This window comes from Artibeus jamaicensis, unplaced genomic scaffold, assembly GCF_021234435.1.
Source record: "Artibeus jamaicensis isolate MK-2021 breed Jamaican fruit bat unplaced genomic scaffold, CSHL_Jam_final contig_464, whole genome shotgun sequence".
NCBI classification, from domain to species: domain Eukaryota; kingdom Metazoa; phylum Chordata; class Mammalia; order Chiroptera; family Phyllostomidae; genus Artibeus; species Artibeus jamaicensis.
Window position 1 is genome coordinate 13,060,827 of NW_026521842.1, and position 15,308 is coordinate 13,076,134.

A 15,308-nucleotide genomic window follows, 5' to 3' on the forward strand; every position below is an offset into this window, starting at 1 on the left:
TGGAAATGCCTGGTGTTGCCACGGCTTATGGGTGACATTGGACCAGGGCAGCTGCCCCTTTCTCAGGGGCTGGGACATCCTAGGCTGAGAGCCAGGGCTGGCTGCAGGAGGGGCTTGGCCCCGGCTTATCACCCAAGGTCCCTGGGCAACAGGAAGGGTGGCTCTCGGGCCTCTCTGACTGGGCAGGACCAAGGGGCTTGGTGACGTCTATGGGCATATAAAGGCAGCCCTCTAGGCAGGCAACGCGTACCCGACTGCAGCATCATGGCCTTTCTCTGGCTCCTCTCCTGCTTTGCCCTCGTGGGGGCTGCCTTTGGTAATGTGTGTAGCTGGACGGGCAGCTGGGCCTGGGGTGAGGTGGGCAGGAGGTCCCTAAGTCCCCAGTGACCCCAGTGACAGAGGGGCTCTGTCCAGGGTGAACCTGAGGGCCTGGCCAAGAGGGAGTTCTGAGTCCCCCACCCTGCACCCGAGGGCCTCACGCAGCAACTGGCCAGCTGAGGCTGCAGGGAGCAGAGGGCCCCTTCTGGGCTTTCTTAGCCTCACTCCCCATCCCCCGGTGGAAGGAAAAGACAAGTCCGGGCCTCACCGAGGTCTGAGGGCCCAGGAGTGGCCAGAGTAAGGGTGTGGTCCCAGACGCCGCCCAGGTGGACACCCAGGGTTTTATTTACGTGCCAGGCATTTGCTAACATTTACTTTCTATTTTTAAAAAAGAAGAGATTGTAAAAAAAAATACAGAAAATTATATGACACCCATGTATCATCAGGATTTAGCAAATGTTACCTTTTAGCAGATTTGCTTGAGGTATTTCTTTTAAAAGGTAAAATAGACTCAGCAAAAGCTCCCCTCTCCCTCCTTCCCTTGGAAGCTGACGCCTCGTTCGGCTTCTGTGCATCCTCTATATATTTATAGGTCCACAGACAAGGTGTGACCTCTGTGAAAACTTACACAAATAGTGTGATGCTCTACCTCAGTTTCACCACATGCTTTTCCCACCCACGTGATGAATGTTACAGCTTTACCCCCATTGACAGCTCAGCTTGTTCACTTTAACCCCTGGGAAGTGCTCAGCTGTGTAAATGCATCGCAGTTTATGTCTTATCTCTTTGCTATTGCAAGAAAATAGATTATGCTGATGTTTTGGCGACAACAATTGTCAGTGAGGGGCCCGTCCATTTCTCTATCCCCGCAGACAGAGGGGCAGGAGGGGCAGTTAGTGAGGCCTGCGTCACCCTGGAGACGGCCTGGCTGGTTGCAGGGGCTACAAATGATAATACCTGTGCTCGGGGCGGAGCCTGCCTGGTCCGGACCCAGCAACTGCTCCCTGGGTGTATTAAATACACCTGTCTTTTCTCCCATTCCCCTGGCAATTCAAGTCCTTTGTTTTGTTTCCTCCGTGTGTCCTTTCGTTGTGTGGAGTCAGTCCCATTTGATTACAGCGTTAAGAGACAAAAACTTGGTGTAGAGAGTAGCTCCCGAAGTTGCAGGGAGAGAGAGCCTGGTGCGGGCCCAGCTGTGTCAGAGGGAACATGCACAGACCCTCAGCAGGGTCCGAGTTCCCCATTCCCCGTGCACTGGGGTTGTCAGGTTTTAATTCCACACCCCTCTACCCATGATGGAACAGGCAAGCCTCGCCCCTTGGGGTTAGAGCTGCTTGCCCCCCGGGTTACTGTGGAAAGTGAGCACCGGGTGTGCAGTCTAGGTAAGGAGGGGGCCGGGGTCGGGCCAGGCAGGCTGGTTTCTCAGCCTGTGTCCTGCTCCTTCAGGCAGGAGGTCCAGAAGGGGAGCAGTCTGTCCCTCTGCGTCCTCAGATGACTGGGGTCAGCAAGCTCTGGGGGGGGGGGGTGTCCGTGAGCCTACAGGTTGGGAGGTGCCGGGAGAAGGCACCTGTGGGAGGCAGTGTGGCCTGGGTGGGCTGAGGTAGGAGCCAGCATTTTCGAAGACTGGCCCCAGGCCTCAGACCTTCTTCCCCCGCCTTCCCATCACCCCCAGGCTGTGGGGTCCCCGCCATCCAGCCCGTGCTGAGCGGCCTGTCCAGGATCGTCAATGGGGAGGACGCTGTCCCTGGCTCCTGGCCCTGGCAGGTGTCCCTGCAGGTGAGGGGGGACTCTGCCTGTGAGTGGGGGCACATGGGGGTGGTGGGCCTGCAGGGGTCCAGTCTGTGCTGACCTCTCCATCTTCCTCCAGGACAAGACCGGCTTCCACTTCTGTGGGGGCTCCCTCATCAGCGAGGACTGGGTGGTCACTGCTGCCCACTGCGGAGTCAAGTGAGTGCCTGGGCCAGGGTCTGGTAGGGGGAGGAAGCACATTATGGGTCCTTAACTCTAGATGCTTCTTCTAGGACCTCCGACCTGGTTGTGGCCGGAGAGTTCGACCAGGGCTCGGATGAGGAGGACATCCAGGTCCTGGAGATTGCCAAGGTACGTCCAGGCCCCGCTGGGCTGGGTAGCTCGGCTGAGGGGCTGGGGCAGGGGCAGGAGGGCAAAAAGCCGGGGCCTCAGCCCACATCCGGGCTCTGCGGGTCTGTTTGCCCTGAGCGGCCGCCAGGGGAGTCTCCGATCGTTGATTGGTCCCAGGGCCTCACTTCTACGTTCTGGACCCTCCCCTCAGGTTTTCAAGAACCCCAAGTTCAACCTGATCACTGTCCGCAACGACATCACCCTGCTGAAGCTGGCCACGCCCGCCCGCTTCTCCCGGACCGTGTCCGCCGTGTGCCTGCCCAACGCCGACGACGACTTTGCTGCCGGGACCCTGTGCGCCACCACCGGCTGGGGCAAGACCAAGTACAGTGGTGAGTGGGGCGTGCGAGGCCTTGCACCGCGAGCTCTGTGAGGGGTCGGGGCTGCCTGGGCGGCAGAGTCTCCCGGTGGGACCCATGGGGATCTTTCTGGGGGTCTAAATTCCAATATTAGTTGTAAGTCTTTGCCTGTCTTTATTTAAGCCCTCTTAATGAGCAACCCATCAAACGTGAATAAAAACGTCGTTTAGTAATATATACCTGAATGGCAAGTTGCTGAAGAAACACCTAAGTACCAGCAGCATTGCCCTCGCTGACCTGCACCAAGCTCCACAGGGCCCCGTCTCCAGCCTGGACCACTCTCCAGACTCAAGGAGACGTCGGGCTGGGTTTGGGCCTCTGAGAGCCGGACCTGTTCTCTGTTTCCCTGGCTGCTGGCTCTGCCCGATTCTCTTCCTCTGGGGCCCTACATTCTGCCCACGCCCCGGCGCCCCGGCTGGTCCTTTGACAGGACAGAAGCAGCCAGGAAAGGGCAGTGGGGGGAGGGTGCTCTTGAATTGCTGCCAAGAGTGGTGGGTCCCCTCCAGGGTCTCCAGTCACAAGGATGTCAGCTCCCCTCCCTGGAAGGGTGGGCACTGCCCCCCATACAGTGGCTGGCAGGGCCCAGTCCACACCAGGCTTGGCAAGGGCAGGTTTTGTGTGAACAGCTGAGCTCAAAGCAGAGTCTCCACTGCCTGGTGTGGAATCAGGAAGGAGCTGCATTCCACAATTGCTGGTCGGGCCTAAGGGAAGGTGAGGAGCTGTACATCCACGATGGCGTGCGGGTGAAGGCTGAAGACCACGCAGGGGAGAGCAGGACTCCAGGAAGCCCCTGGTCTCTTTCCTCCAGGGTAGGCTGGTGGAATGAAGAGCCCTGACCACACCCCCTCTGTCCCTCCAGCCACCAAGACCCCTGACAAGCTGCAGCAGGCAGCCCTGCCCCTCCTGTCCAACGCCAATTGCAAGAAGTTCTGGGGCAGCAAGATCACCGACGTGATGGTCTGTGCTGGCGCCAGCGGCGTCTCCTCCTGCATGGTATGTCCTCACCTGTGTGCCCACCCTCACCGCCCATGCCCCACCCTGGTCAGTCCAGGGGGCCACTCCTCTCACCATGATCTACTTAACCCCTCACCTTGCCGGGTGCACCAGCGAAAGCCGGGACCAACACTAACAGATGCCCTGAGGAGGGCTCGCTCTGGCCAGACGTGGCCCCAGGCCTCCCAGCTCACACTACCCCCGTGAGCAGGATGCCCATGGTACAGCATCAGCGGGGCTGGGAGGGTAAGCCGGCTGCCCTAGGGCCTCAGGAGTGGGCCGCAGGGCTGGCACTGCCGTTTGGCCGGATCTCAGGACCTGGCGCGCACTGCTGTGCCCACACTTGTTTCTCTGCATGCCCCCCTTGCCCCAGACTCAGCCAGGCCAGGGCACACTAGGGTCCAAGCAACCGCTTTCAGGCTTGGACACAAGGCCATTTCCTTCCTGCAGGGCGACTCCGGCGGCCCCCTGGTCTGCCAGAAGGATGGAGCCTGGACCCTGGTGGGCATCGTGTCCTGGGGCAGCGGCGTCTGCTCCACCTCCACGCCTGCAGTGTATGCTCGCGTCACGGAGCTCATTCCCTGGGTTGAGGGGATCCTGGCCAACAATTGAGCCAGAGGCTCTTACCATCCCAGCCCTGAGTGTCCCCAGTAAAATCATCTGTAGAGAAACACTGACTGCCCGTCCCTTTGTGACCTGGAGGTGTGGTGCTGCAGTTTCTCCATTACCCACCAGGGGGCGGTATTACCATTCCCTTTCCAGGGTTCAGGTATTCCACACAGCCTCACCTGCTGCCTTCTCAGAAAACTGCCTTTGCATCTCATCCCCCCTGGGGGTAGAATTCAGGCCCCACTTGCTGGAGAGCCAGCTTTGACCAATGAAGCTTTCTGGAAGGCAGGAGGAGTCCCTGGCCAGGCTGTACAGTCCATAGCCCTGAGGGGTGGTCATTGGAACCACAATCACCTACCCATGAAGGCTTCTCCTTCCACCCTGACCTGCTCCAGGTACTTTTCTCTGCCGTTGGTCCCCTCCACACCCAGGGCCCCAGAACAAGCATCCAGTCTTCACCCTTCCTGCTTCAGGCCCCAAGTCCCCCCACACTAAACTGCGTAGCTCGGGAAATACCGATCCAGCGCCAGAGGTTGGCACCACTGTTCCCTCCCGTCCCCTGCGCTTGCTGAGATTCAGCGGTTAAATCCAGGGGCTTGATCAGTCCCAGGCCCAGTCCCTTTGGCCAGGCTGCAGGTGGAGCTGGCTTTCTTCGCCAGGGTGTTAGGACCAGCTGTTTCTCTTTTTCATGAGCTCAGCCGGCTTTGATGCTCAGTGCTGATCTAGCAGTTCTTTGGGACTTGCAACATGGGGGGTTTTAATTTTAACATTGCTTTCACATTTACCGTCTGGAATCCTTCCAGAGAGATGGCTCTGCACTGATCCTTCAATCATCCCGTGGTCCTATTCATGCAGGGTATAAGCTTTCTTCTTTTTCCTTTACAGATTAAAAAAAAAAAATCTTTCCCTTTATTGATTTTTGAGGATAATGAATTTGTCCTCTATTACCACCTAAAAGCGACCTGACTTGTTTGTTTTTTAGTATCATTAAGTTCTTGTGGATTTAAACATATTTTAGGGTTTCACTCTATTATAATTATCTTTTCTATTGAAGCACCAATTGGTGAATTTTTGTTGAAGGAGTTGAGATTCTCAGAATTCACATTATTTTGGCCTATGAGTGCATATCTCCGTAGGGGCCCTGCGTACTGGGTGCCACAATACCCACGGAGGGAGGTCAGGGTCCCTACTGGGTGTCAGTCTCTTGAGCTCAAGAATAGGAGGCAGTGGACGAGCTCTGGATGCCAGAAAGCCTCAGCTGTTTACTGCTATCCCACCAAGAAACTGCTCTGGACTCCCATTTCCTGCTCAGCATCACCCAGAAAGGGTGGGGAGGGGCAGTCTTCCTGTCCACAGAGCTTCTGCACCGCCCGTTTACTTGGAGGACACCTGTGCCAGCTGTCACAGATGGGTCCGGGGCGGGCCCCTGCTGCCCCAAAGCCCTGGAGCCGGGGGAGACACAGGCAGATTTCCCAAAGCTCCTTCGCTACCGTCTCACCCCACAGTGCAGCCCACAGCAGTGACCAAGCACCATCCCGGTTCAGATCATTCTCTCCTCCCCCGGGTCTCTCCCTCAGTTTTCTCCCCATCTTGATGTTTCTCTCTCAAGTTCCTTCCAGATTGATCGTGGGGGAGGCGGCCTCCTAGTATTTGAACACTGCAGCCCTGGGATAAGGTTGCCCCCTAGTGGCCAATGTGACAACCGTGCGGCTCTGCCTGACTGATTTCCTTCTCACAGCGCGCGGTACAGTTACTGTGAGACAAGTAATTTTAAGTCACCTGGTAGCTTTACTAAAAAAAAAAAAAATCAAAAGAAAAAGGTGATTTATTTTATTGATATATTTTATTTAACTCAATATATCCACATATTATTTCAACACATCATCATTGTCTTCAAATTATTAATGGTACATTTTACATTCTTCTCATACGCTTTGAAATCCAGTGTGTAATTTGCATGCACAACACACCTCAATTAAGATGTTAAATTTTCGTGAAGAATACTTCATCTGCATTTAAATTGCATAAAAATTACAGTTAAAAAAGTAGACTTACATACCCACGTTGTTCCAAATATACTTTTTAAAAATTTGGTGTTATACTGAAAAGTACAGTTTAGCCCAAAGTTCCACATTCGATTGGGAGCCCGTGTCTGTTTACAAACAGACATCCCTCCCAGGACAGGGTCCCCGCAGCCGGGGCCCATCCAGGCCGCCACCCCGTCCTTGTTCACAGTTAGACCTTGTTTGACACACATGCTCCCCACCTTGTCTGTCTGCACGTGGGCTTGTTCCTGATTCACACCACGTCTGAACCGATCGGAAGAAACGCCACCATTCACATCCGGAGGACATCTCACCAGTCTCCAGTCTCTCATCAGCCAGCGTCTGGACGCACAGTCCAGTGGACACTGTGATAAACTGGGATGAGCGCTTCCAGGAGCAGCTGACAGCCCTCGCGTTCCGTCTTCTCACCTGAAGAGAATCACCTTGACCAGGGTCCCGCCTCCTTTCTGGGCAGCCGGCCTCCCTGATTGGGCAGTGGGGTTTTTTAACGCCCAGTCTCCTAGCCCAAACCTGGACTAGTGTTGAAAACCAGTGTCTCCCTCTGCCTGACCCCACGGCCCTTCATCTCTCCCCCGGTGTTGATTCTGGGGCGTGCTCTCTGGTAAGCTTTCTGCTTGCTAATCTTCATCTAGACTCCGCTCCCTGGGAGCTGTGGCCTTTGGGACCAGGCGGGGATCCCAGAAAGCAGGTGCTAGGATGGGAGTCTGGAGTTGGAGCCCTGGTCGCCGACTGGCCACGAGGACCCCTTCACTGTTGGCGCAAGGTAACAAAATTGTTAAAACTTCTACCATTGATGAACTGGGGTGGTATTCTGGTGGAAGAGCATTCTCTTGTGGGTTCCAGGTATCAGGAGTTTGAGAAGTATGGAGGGAGAAACTATAGGGACAGCCAAACGGCGTGGCTGTTTTTGAGCATGAAGTGTTTGGGAAAAGAAAAGGCTGAGGGTGGTTTGCAGGTAATTAAAAGGTAGCTGTGGAAGCCAGAGGATCTCCCGGGAGCACAGAAAGGCTCTCCCCTCGTGCAGTCACCCACACCGAGGAGAAAGCTGAGGGCTGAGTCCAGAACCTACTCACAGAGCAGCCAAGTTCCAAAGATTGAACCTCTCCCTAGCCAGTTTGCTATGCCAAGGCCATGGCCCTGCAGAACAACAGGCACTCCGGCATCAGCCCACGTCTCTGCTCCCAGCTGGCTGTGATGACGTGCGGGGCCCGGGGTTAGAGGGAAGAGAATCTTCGCTCTTTGCTGAGGGAGCTGCAGGGCCTGGGCAGCCAGCTAGGGCCAGGAGAGCACGGCGCTGAGCGCGCTCAGCCAAGGCCAGGCAGAGCCTGATAAGGGAGAGTTCACTGATTCAGGCGCACTCACCCAAGACGTGGGTTTTAACACCCTGGCCAGGCCCTAGGGTGTGGTGGCCACAGGTCGTCAGGATGGTTCAAAGGAGCACATAAGCAGCTCTGGGCCACATTAAGTTAGGTAGAAATACCGGAATCACTCTGTCAGACGGTGGAGTGAAGTGGACACGGGAGGGCGGGTGAGCCAACTAAGGCAGAAGGCCAGTGGGTGACCGTGTCCAGGAAGGCCTGGCAGACACACCCACCCGTCAAAGCAGGAAGGACAGTGCGGGTGAGAGGACGCCTGAGCTAACAGGGACCAGGCGGCTGCAGTTACCATCATAAGTGGCAGCTGGCATCCCGCCCTGCAGTCAGATGCAAAGCAGACGCAGCTGCCCCAGGACCGATGGTGGATGGCACCTGGCAACACTGGGGCGGAACAGAAGGGCTGCTGGCCGGCTCGACTCACTGCACAGTGAGGAGAAATCAAGGCCGGGCGGCCGGAAGGCTGAGTCGCCTCAATAAACAACCTGGCGTTCGGCAGCACCTCAGATTCGTATCAGGCTTTTCTTTCCAGTTTTTGTTTTCCTTTTTGCCTTTGCCTCAACCAGAATTGCATGCTCCTTCTCTGCTCCCACGGGTACTTGGTGTTCCATCAGACACTGATCGCACTAAACTGGACTCACCTGTTTCCCTGACCGTCTCCAACTAGATCGTGAGCTTTACGGGGTGGGAGCTCTTCCCCTCTAAGCAGGGGGTTCTCAAAAGTGGGGCGCTCAGCCCAGTAGCAGCATCGCTGGGAACTTGTTAGCAATGGGTGGGACTGGGGTTCTGCTTTTATTGGGGTCAAAGGTGGGGGGCAAGTTTTCCCCAGGTCACTTTTTTATTTTTAAAGATTTTATTTATTTATCTCTGGCTGGCATAGCTCAGTGGATTGAGCATGGACTTGCAAACCAAAGTCACCAGTTTGATTCCCAGTCAGGGCACAAGCCTGGGTTGCAGGCCAGTCCCCAGTGGGGGACGCATGAGAGGCAACCACAGACTGATGTTCACTCCCTTTCTTTCTCTCCTCTCTTTCCTTCTCTCTAAAAAATGAAAAAATCTTTAGAATAAATAATATTTTATTTATTTACTTATTTCTAGACAGAGGGGAAGGGAAGGAGAAAGACAGGGAGAGAAACATTAATGTGTGGTTGCCTCTCATATGCCCCCAATTGGGTACCTGACCTGCAACCCAGGCATGTGCCCTGACTGGGAAATTGAACCAGTGACCCTTTGTTTTACAGGCCTGTGATCAATCCACTGAATTACACCAGCCAGGGCTTATCAGTTTACTCTTTATTGGTGAAGGTAAAACATCAGCATAGGAATTAAAATGCAGAAAGGAAGGAAGAACCAGCAGCCAGTTAGCTGAGTGTACCCAAGATCTCTGAAACAAAGGAAACTTCGGCAGGGGGGCACTGCAGCCTGCTCTTCATCTTGTGTAACAGGTGTTTTGTTCTTTTTAATATTTTATTTACTCATATTTAGAGAGTAGAGTGACTGTTCCATGTGATACCCAGGTGGGCTGTTGGTCATGGGCTGGGGCAGGAGATTCCCTGAGGACTGAGCGGCCGCGGTCAGCGGAACGAACGCAGGGAGAGCCCCCTCCGGAGTCACCCTCAGTGATGGGGCGGGCGGGGGTCGGGCGGCTGCCTGGCGGCTGCCTCTCACTCCCGGAGGAGCGCGTCCAAAACATCACGCTTTTGGGCACTCCACATCGAGGCTAAGGGAGGCCTCATGGATGCTGTGGAGGTGTTCCTGGGACAGATGGCGAGGACAGTGGACCGTCATGGGGCCTTGCTGGGTAAAGTAGCCTTGATTATAGGTCCTTGCTTTTCATCACCTTGAATATTTCATGGCACTCCCTTCCGGCCTGAAATGTTTCTGTTGAGAAATTGGATGACAGTCTAATTGATGATCCCTCGTATGTAAACTACCTGCTTTTTTCTCCGGTGGCTTTTAGGATTCTCTCCTGGTCTTTAAGCCGTGTCATTTTCATTATGACGTGTCTCACTGTCAACCTCTTTGTGTCCAACTCGTCTTGGACACTCAGCTTCCTGGACTTGTGCATGTCCTTCCCCCACCAGATTAGGGGAGTTTGGGGTCATTGTTTCTTCACATAGGTGCTCAGTCCCTTGCTCGCTGTCTTCACCTTCTGGTGCCCCGAGAATGCAGACATTGTCATGCTCCATGTTGTCCCAAGGGTCCTTCAAACTATCTTCATTTTTTAAAAATTCTCCTTTCTTCTTGCTGCTCTGATTGGGTGTCTTCTGCTACTTTGTCTTCCACACCACGTATTTGATCCTCAGTCTCACCTAATGTACTGATTCCTTCTTGCGTTCTTCATTTCAGACTGATTCTTCTTTTTTATTCCTGTGGCCTTTTTTCACTCAGTTCCTTGAGCCACTATTTTGAACTCTGGTTGATTGTTTGCCTCCATTTCATTTAGTTTTTTTTTTTTTCCTGGAGATGTCCCCTGGTTTTTCATTTGGGACGTGTTTCTTTGTCTCCCCATTTTGGCTGCCTCTCCGTTTATTTCTGTGTATTAGGTAGACAGGGTGGCTTTATGGAGTAGGTGTTCTGTTGGCCTCTGATCACCTGGGCTGGGTGCTTCAGGAATGTTCCTTGCGTGGGTTACGTGAGCTCTCCTGTTGTAGCTGAGGCCTGGTTGCCGCTGGCCTGTCTGTGTGTGGATTTGATCCTCAGGCTGGCTGATCGTGAGGGTCGATCCCAGCCACGGTGTGTGAGCTGCTGTGTGTGAAGTGAGACAGAATTTGTCTCGGCGGGGCCTGGTGCCTGCCGGGATCTCTCTTTGGACGTGCTGCTTGTGGAGCTAACCGGGTTGTGCTGTGATGTTGTCTGAAGCCCGCCACTGAGTCTGTTGGTTCTGAGGCCTCTTGGGAGGGGCTCCAGTGTAGGCCAGTGTCAGGTGTTGCCTGTAACTGGTCCCTGGAGCTACAAAACAATGAACAGTTTATCGTGTGTGAGATGGGCAAAATTGTTCATGGAGGCTGGTTTCCACCAGCACCCAGCCTGGGGGGGCAGGTCAGCAAATGCCCCAAGGCACCCCAAGATCTGCCTGTGCCTGCCTCCACCTGCCAGCTGCCTGTTAAGCTCAGTCACTGAAAGAACCTCTGGTAGCAGCCATTGCCTGAGACAGATTGTCTGAGTCACCAGGTGGAGGTGAGTGGTGTTCACCAGGCTAATACAGAGTCAAACTCGGGGCCGGAGCTGGGTCCAAGGCCACTCAGCAAAGTCCCTGGGTACACCAAGGCTGGCTGCCACCCACCAGGTGCTCAGAGACCTCTGATGTGGGGCGGGGCCTCAGGGATTCATCAGGGTGAGGCTGGTAGAGTTTATTGGGCCCAAACAGATCAAGATGTGGCTGTGAGAAGGGAGAGCTCTGCCCAGGAACAGTGGTGCCAGTCAGGTGTGCAAGGGAAAAATGGCTCCTGCCCTAGGGCCACACAACTCAGTCTGTCCCAGGTTCTGCCTGGACCTCCTTGACAGCCCTACTCAGCAAGGTGGGACTGCCGGAATCAGGACAGTGGGGCTTGTGGGGCTCCCGTGGGGGGGGGGGTCGGTGTCAGTGAGGCTTGCAGGAGGGCTCCCAATGAGAGCCAGCCTCTGGCATTTTGTTGAGCTTGCCAAGACCTAGGGCGGGCTGCCCCCAAATATCCGCCAATGGAATGTTGATTACTTTGGTTTAAAGTTACTTAAGCCCTGGCCTGTCTGGCTCAGTAGATTGGGCACCATCCCACAAAGCAAAGGTCACCAGTTTGATTCCAGCCACACAACACAGTCTCTGACACCCCTTGAGTCTGCCTAGGCCCAGGCAGCCGACTCCTCCTTAGGACAAGAGCTCTCTGCAGGGCGGGGTGACAGGGAGTCCAGAGGGTGGGGCTATTGCATGCCCCAGGCTGATGCTGAATGGAGGGGGTGCTGGACCCAGGAAAGACGGCAAGCGTGGGTGGTGTGGGAGAGGCCTCAGCACAAGGGTCCCGGAAGGTGTCCCTTCAGCTGTCCCCCCAGAGCCACACAGCCCAGTCTCTCCTCACAGGACTCTGGTTCACTCTGAGCTGCCCTCCCTCTGCCACAGCCCAGGGTGAGTGTCTGTGAGCGAGAGTGTGCGTGCTGGCCCTTCAGGAGGGCACCTGGTTTCCAGCAGACTCCCACCTCTCTCTGGAGGAGAGAGTCCCTGCTGATTTTCACAGCCAGATATGAGGTGCGCTCCTCTCCCCGGCTCCCGTGCTCTGGGCTGGGGAGCCCCACACTCCTTGGAGGGGACCTTGGCAGCCGACGGCCCTCCAGGTGCTCAGGTGCTGCACCGGGTGCCAGGCCTGTCCTTTCTGGGTCACCGTGCTTTCTCCAAGTCCTGAGGTAGGTTCTATAAATCCAGTTATAAGCCTCTGTTCAGCGAGTCTTCAGTTGGTAACTCAGGCTGATTGTTCTATATTTTAGTTGTAATTCCAGTTTGGTCCTGGGAAGAGGTGAGTGTGACTTCCACCTACTCTCTGCCATGTTGGATGTCTTCATTTGATTTGCATTTCCCTAATCACCAGTGAGACTGAGCATTTTTCATTTATCTGTTGGCCACCTGTATGTCTTCTTGAGAGAAGTGTCTGTTCAAGTCCTCTGCCCATTTTTAAAAAAACATCCATGTGTGGTTGCCTCTTTTGTACCCCCCCCCCAACTGGGGACCTGGCCACAACCCAGGCATGTGCCCTGACTATGAATCGAACCGGCGACCCTTTAGTTTGCAGGCCAGTGCTCAGTCCACTGAGCCATGCCAGCCAGGGCTCTCTGCCTATTTTTTAACTGAAGTTGTTGTTGTTGTTGAGTTGCATGAGCTCTTCATACATTTTGGAGATCAACCCTTTGTCAAAGATGTTGTTTGTAAATATCTTCCATTTGGTTGGTTGCCTTTTAGTTATGATGATGGTTTCTTTTGCTTTGCAGAAGCTTTTTAGTTTGATGTAGTCCCATTCATTTCTTGCTTTTACTTCTCTTGCCATTGAGGTCAAAGTCATAAAATCCTCGATTAGACCAAGATCTGTAACCTTAGTGTCTAGATTTTCTTCTATGTAATTTATTTTTCAAGTCTCAGAAGACTTTATTTTTTTAAAGATTTTATTTATTTATATTTTAAAGAGAGGGGAAGGGAGGGAGAAAAGAGGGAAAGCAACACCAGCGTGAGAGCAACATTGACTAGTTGCCTGTCGTACGCATCCCATCCAGGGACCAAACCTGAAAGCCAGGCACATGCCTGGACTGGAATCAAACTGGTGACCTTTGCTTTGTGGGATGGTGCCCAATCTACTGAGCCTGACAGGTCAGGGCTTAAATAACTTTAAACCAAAGTAATCAACATGCCATTGGCAGATATTTGGGGGCAGCCTGCCCTAGGTCTCGGCAAGCTCAATAGAATGCCAAAAGCTGGCTCTCACTGGGAGTATGTCAGGCTGCCACTGGAGATAGGTACTCAGTCCAAAATCGCAGAGGAAACCAGGGACACTCCAGAAAGCAGTTAGATGCAGCCAGGACTCAACCTGGAATGTGGGGCCAGGGGTTGTAAAGGTGAGACCTGCTGGACTGCCTACGGGGGCGGTAGCTCCCAGTACGCTTGCTTGCGGGCTCCGCCACAGCGGGAGGTGGCAGACTCGGTGTGACTGTGTACACAGGACGAAGAATCGGTGGGAGATGAGGGAGGCGTTGCCTCTGGAACATGAAGAGACCTAGTGTGTGTGATCCTGTCTGGCTGTGGTGCATGGTTTAATGGTAACTGATATTTGATGTCGGAGTTTCTCAGCCCTTAGAGGTCCAGGCGATATCCCGAAACTTGACGGGTAAGGCTAGGCCTTGGATCCTCTGGGGATGATCGATCAGTTAAGTTGATGTAAGTGGTCAGTGACGGGGTGCAAATCTACCTAGACTGCTTCTTTAGAGGGGCCCCTCAGCATCATGTCAATATAATGCCAAAAATAGCACCTGTTGTAAGGTATTTAAAGCCTGATGGCAGAGCTCATGTACAATTGCAGGACTGTTTAAATATTCTGCTGGGAGCCGAGTAAATGTGTATTGAGCCTCTTCAGAGTGAAAGCAAACCAGGCCTCGGATTCCTCCACAATAACAGAACAGAATGTACAGGGGTCTGGTACAATAATGCCCCTTTTTAAATTACAAAATCTTTCATTACAAATCATAAGCAGGTAACCCTGTAACATAACCATATCACACTCAAGCATATCATATGACATTTTAGGGGAAATGTTCGAACTAAAACTAAATTACTACACCCATATTATCCTACGAACCACACTCAAGCAGGCCTTAGTTCTGCCGGACCCTGTATTCTCTAGGTCAGTACCCATGAAGGACGTTCCTGGGGCCCATTGTAAGTCCTCGGTCAGTCCTCTAACATGAGGAATTGGAGCCTCACTGGGGGAACCTAAGCACTGAGGCGTCCATAGTCAATGGTGCAGCTCCATTCATGAGGGGCTGGCTTAAGGAAGGGCCCCGTGGGGCTGCTGACTCCTGTCTCCTAATCTTTAATGACGGGGCTGGGCTTCAGTGCCCTGTTGAAGTGGGTGTTGATGGGGTAGGAAGACTCACCATGACCATCTGCAAGTCCCACTAGGGAGCCCAAGATCTTCCTGGTGTGTGGAAGGAGCTGAGCTGAATGAAGGGTTCTAATAGTTCCAACCAAACCTATGTAAGCCTTTGTAACCTCTCCTTCACCAGCAATGCCCATGGGTAGAAAGAATTTAAAGGGATTGCCTGGAATGACAGTGACTTGGTCCCTCTTCTATTTTTTTTAAAGATTTTGTTTATTTTTACACAGAGGGAAGGGGAGGGAGAGAGGGAGAGAAACAGCAATGTGTGAAAGAAACAACTGGTTGCCTCTCACACACCCCCTCCTGGGGACCTGGCCTGCAACCCAGGCATGTGCCCTGACTGGGAATCAAAACGGCACCTTTCAGTTCATAGGCCGGTGCTCATCCCACTGAGCCACACCAGCCATGGCAGCCCCTGTTGTTAATACTGTCAAAAAGGACAAGCCTCAGGAAGCCACTAGTTTCCTAGAATAGTGGCTTAGGTGGCTTCAAGTCCTGGAGGCTTAGGGAAGGGGGCAGAGGGAGTCACAGGGACAGACTGGGGGTCAGAGGGCAGATGTGTGGCAAGAGGGTGGACGACAGAAGGGGCTGTACCAGGGCCTGGACTTTCAAGAACGGCTGTCAGGAGTCCAAGAACCCCAAGTTTTTGTAACTCCCCATAGACATTTGCCTGTAGTCCCATATGGGGCAAAGTTAGCTGAGGTTTTTTGGGGGGGAAAGGACTGGGCAACCTTGTCTGTTGTGAAAAATTTGTTCCAGGGAGATCCTCCCGGGACAACAGGAGCAGAGGGACGTGAGTCTGAAGCATGTGGGTGTCTGGGTGGGAATCACCTGCGTGTC

General features: G+C 53.7%; 1 protein-coding gene, 1 long non-coding RNA gene and 1 pseudogene across 2 annotated transcripts; 2 read left to right on the plus strand and 1 right to left on the minus strand.

Moving 5' to 3' along the window:
* The first annotated feature begins 256 nt into the window (after positions 1–256).
* LOC119048944 (chymotrypsinogen B) lies at positions 257–4,474 on the plus strand. The gene is made up of 7 exons (XM_037144783.2): positions 257–316; positions 1,991–2,094; positions 2,186–2,265; positions 2,340–2,418; positions 2,609–2,789; positions 3,676–3,809; positions 4,260–4,474. Exons 1-7 carry the CDS (start codon positions 265–267, stop codon positions 4,419–4,421), a joined length of 792 nt encoding a protein of 263 aa, XP_037000678.2. The 5' UTR covers positions 257–264; the 3' UTR covers positions 4,422–4,474.
* A 1,811-nt stretch (positions 4,475–6,285) lies between these two features.
* LOC119048927 (uncharacterized) lies at positions 6,286–8,447 on the minus strand. Its single transcript, XR_005082415.2, has 3 exons — positions 7,558–8,447; positions 6,685–6,892; positions 6,286–6,427 (listed from the first exon to the last, which is right to left on the minus strand). It is a non-coding gene; the product is annotated as an uncharacterized LOC119048927 (long non-coding RNA).
* Positions 8,448–11,693: 3,246 nt separating this feature from the next.
* LOC119048950 (NADH dehydrogenase [ubiquinone] flavoprotein 2, mitochondrial-like) overlaps positions 11,694–15,308 on the plus strand; it is a 78,493-nt pseudogene continuing 74,878 nt past the window's right edge.

Excerpts from the sequence above, each read along its gene's own strand:
- LOC119048944 (XM_037144783.2), top strand. The coding sequence starts at position 265 with ATGGCCTTTCTCTGGCTCCTCTCCTGCTTTGCCCTCGTGGGGGCTGCC. Across the intron at positions 2,266-2,339 it reads GCTGCCCACTGCGGAGTCAA|GACCTCCGACCTGGTTGTGG; the intron begins GTGAGTGCCTGG and ends TGCTTCTTCTAG. Across the intron at positions 2,419-2,608 it reads AGGTCCTGGAGATTGCCAAG|GTTTTCAAGAACCCCAAGTT; the intron begins GTACGTCCAGGC and ends CCCTCCCCTCAG.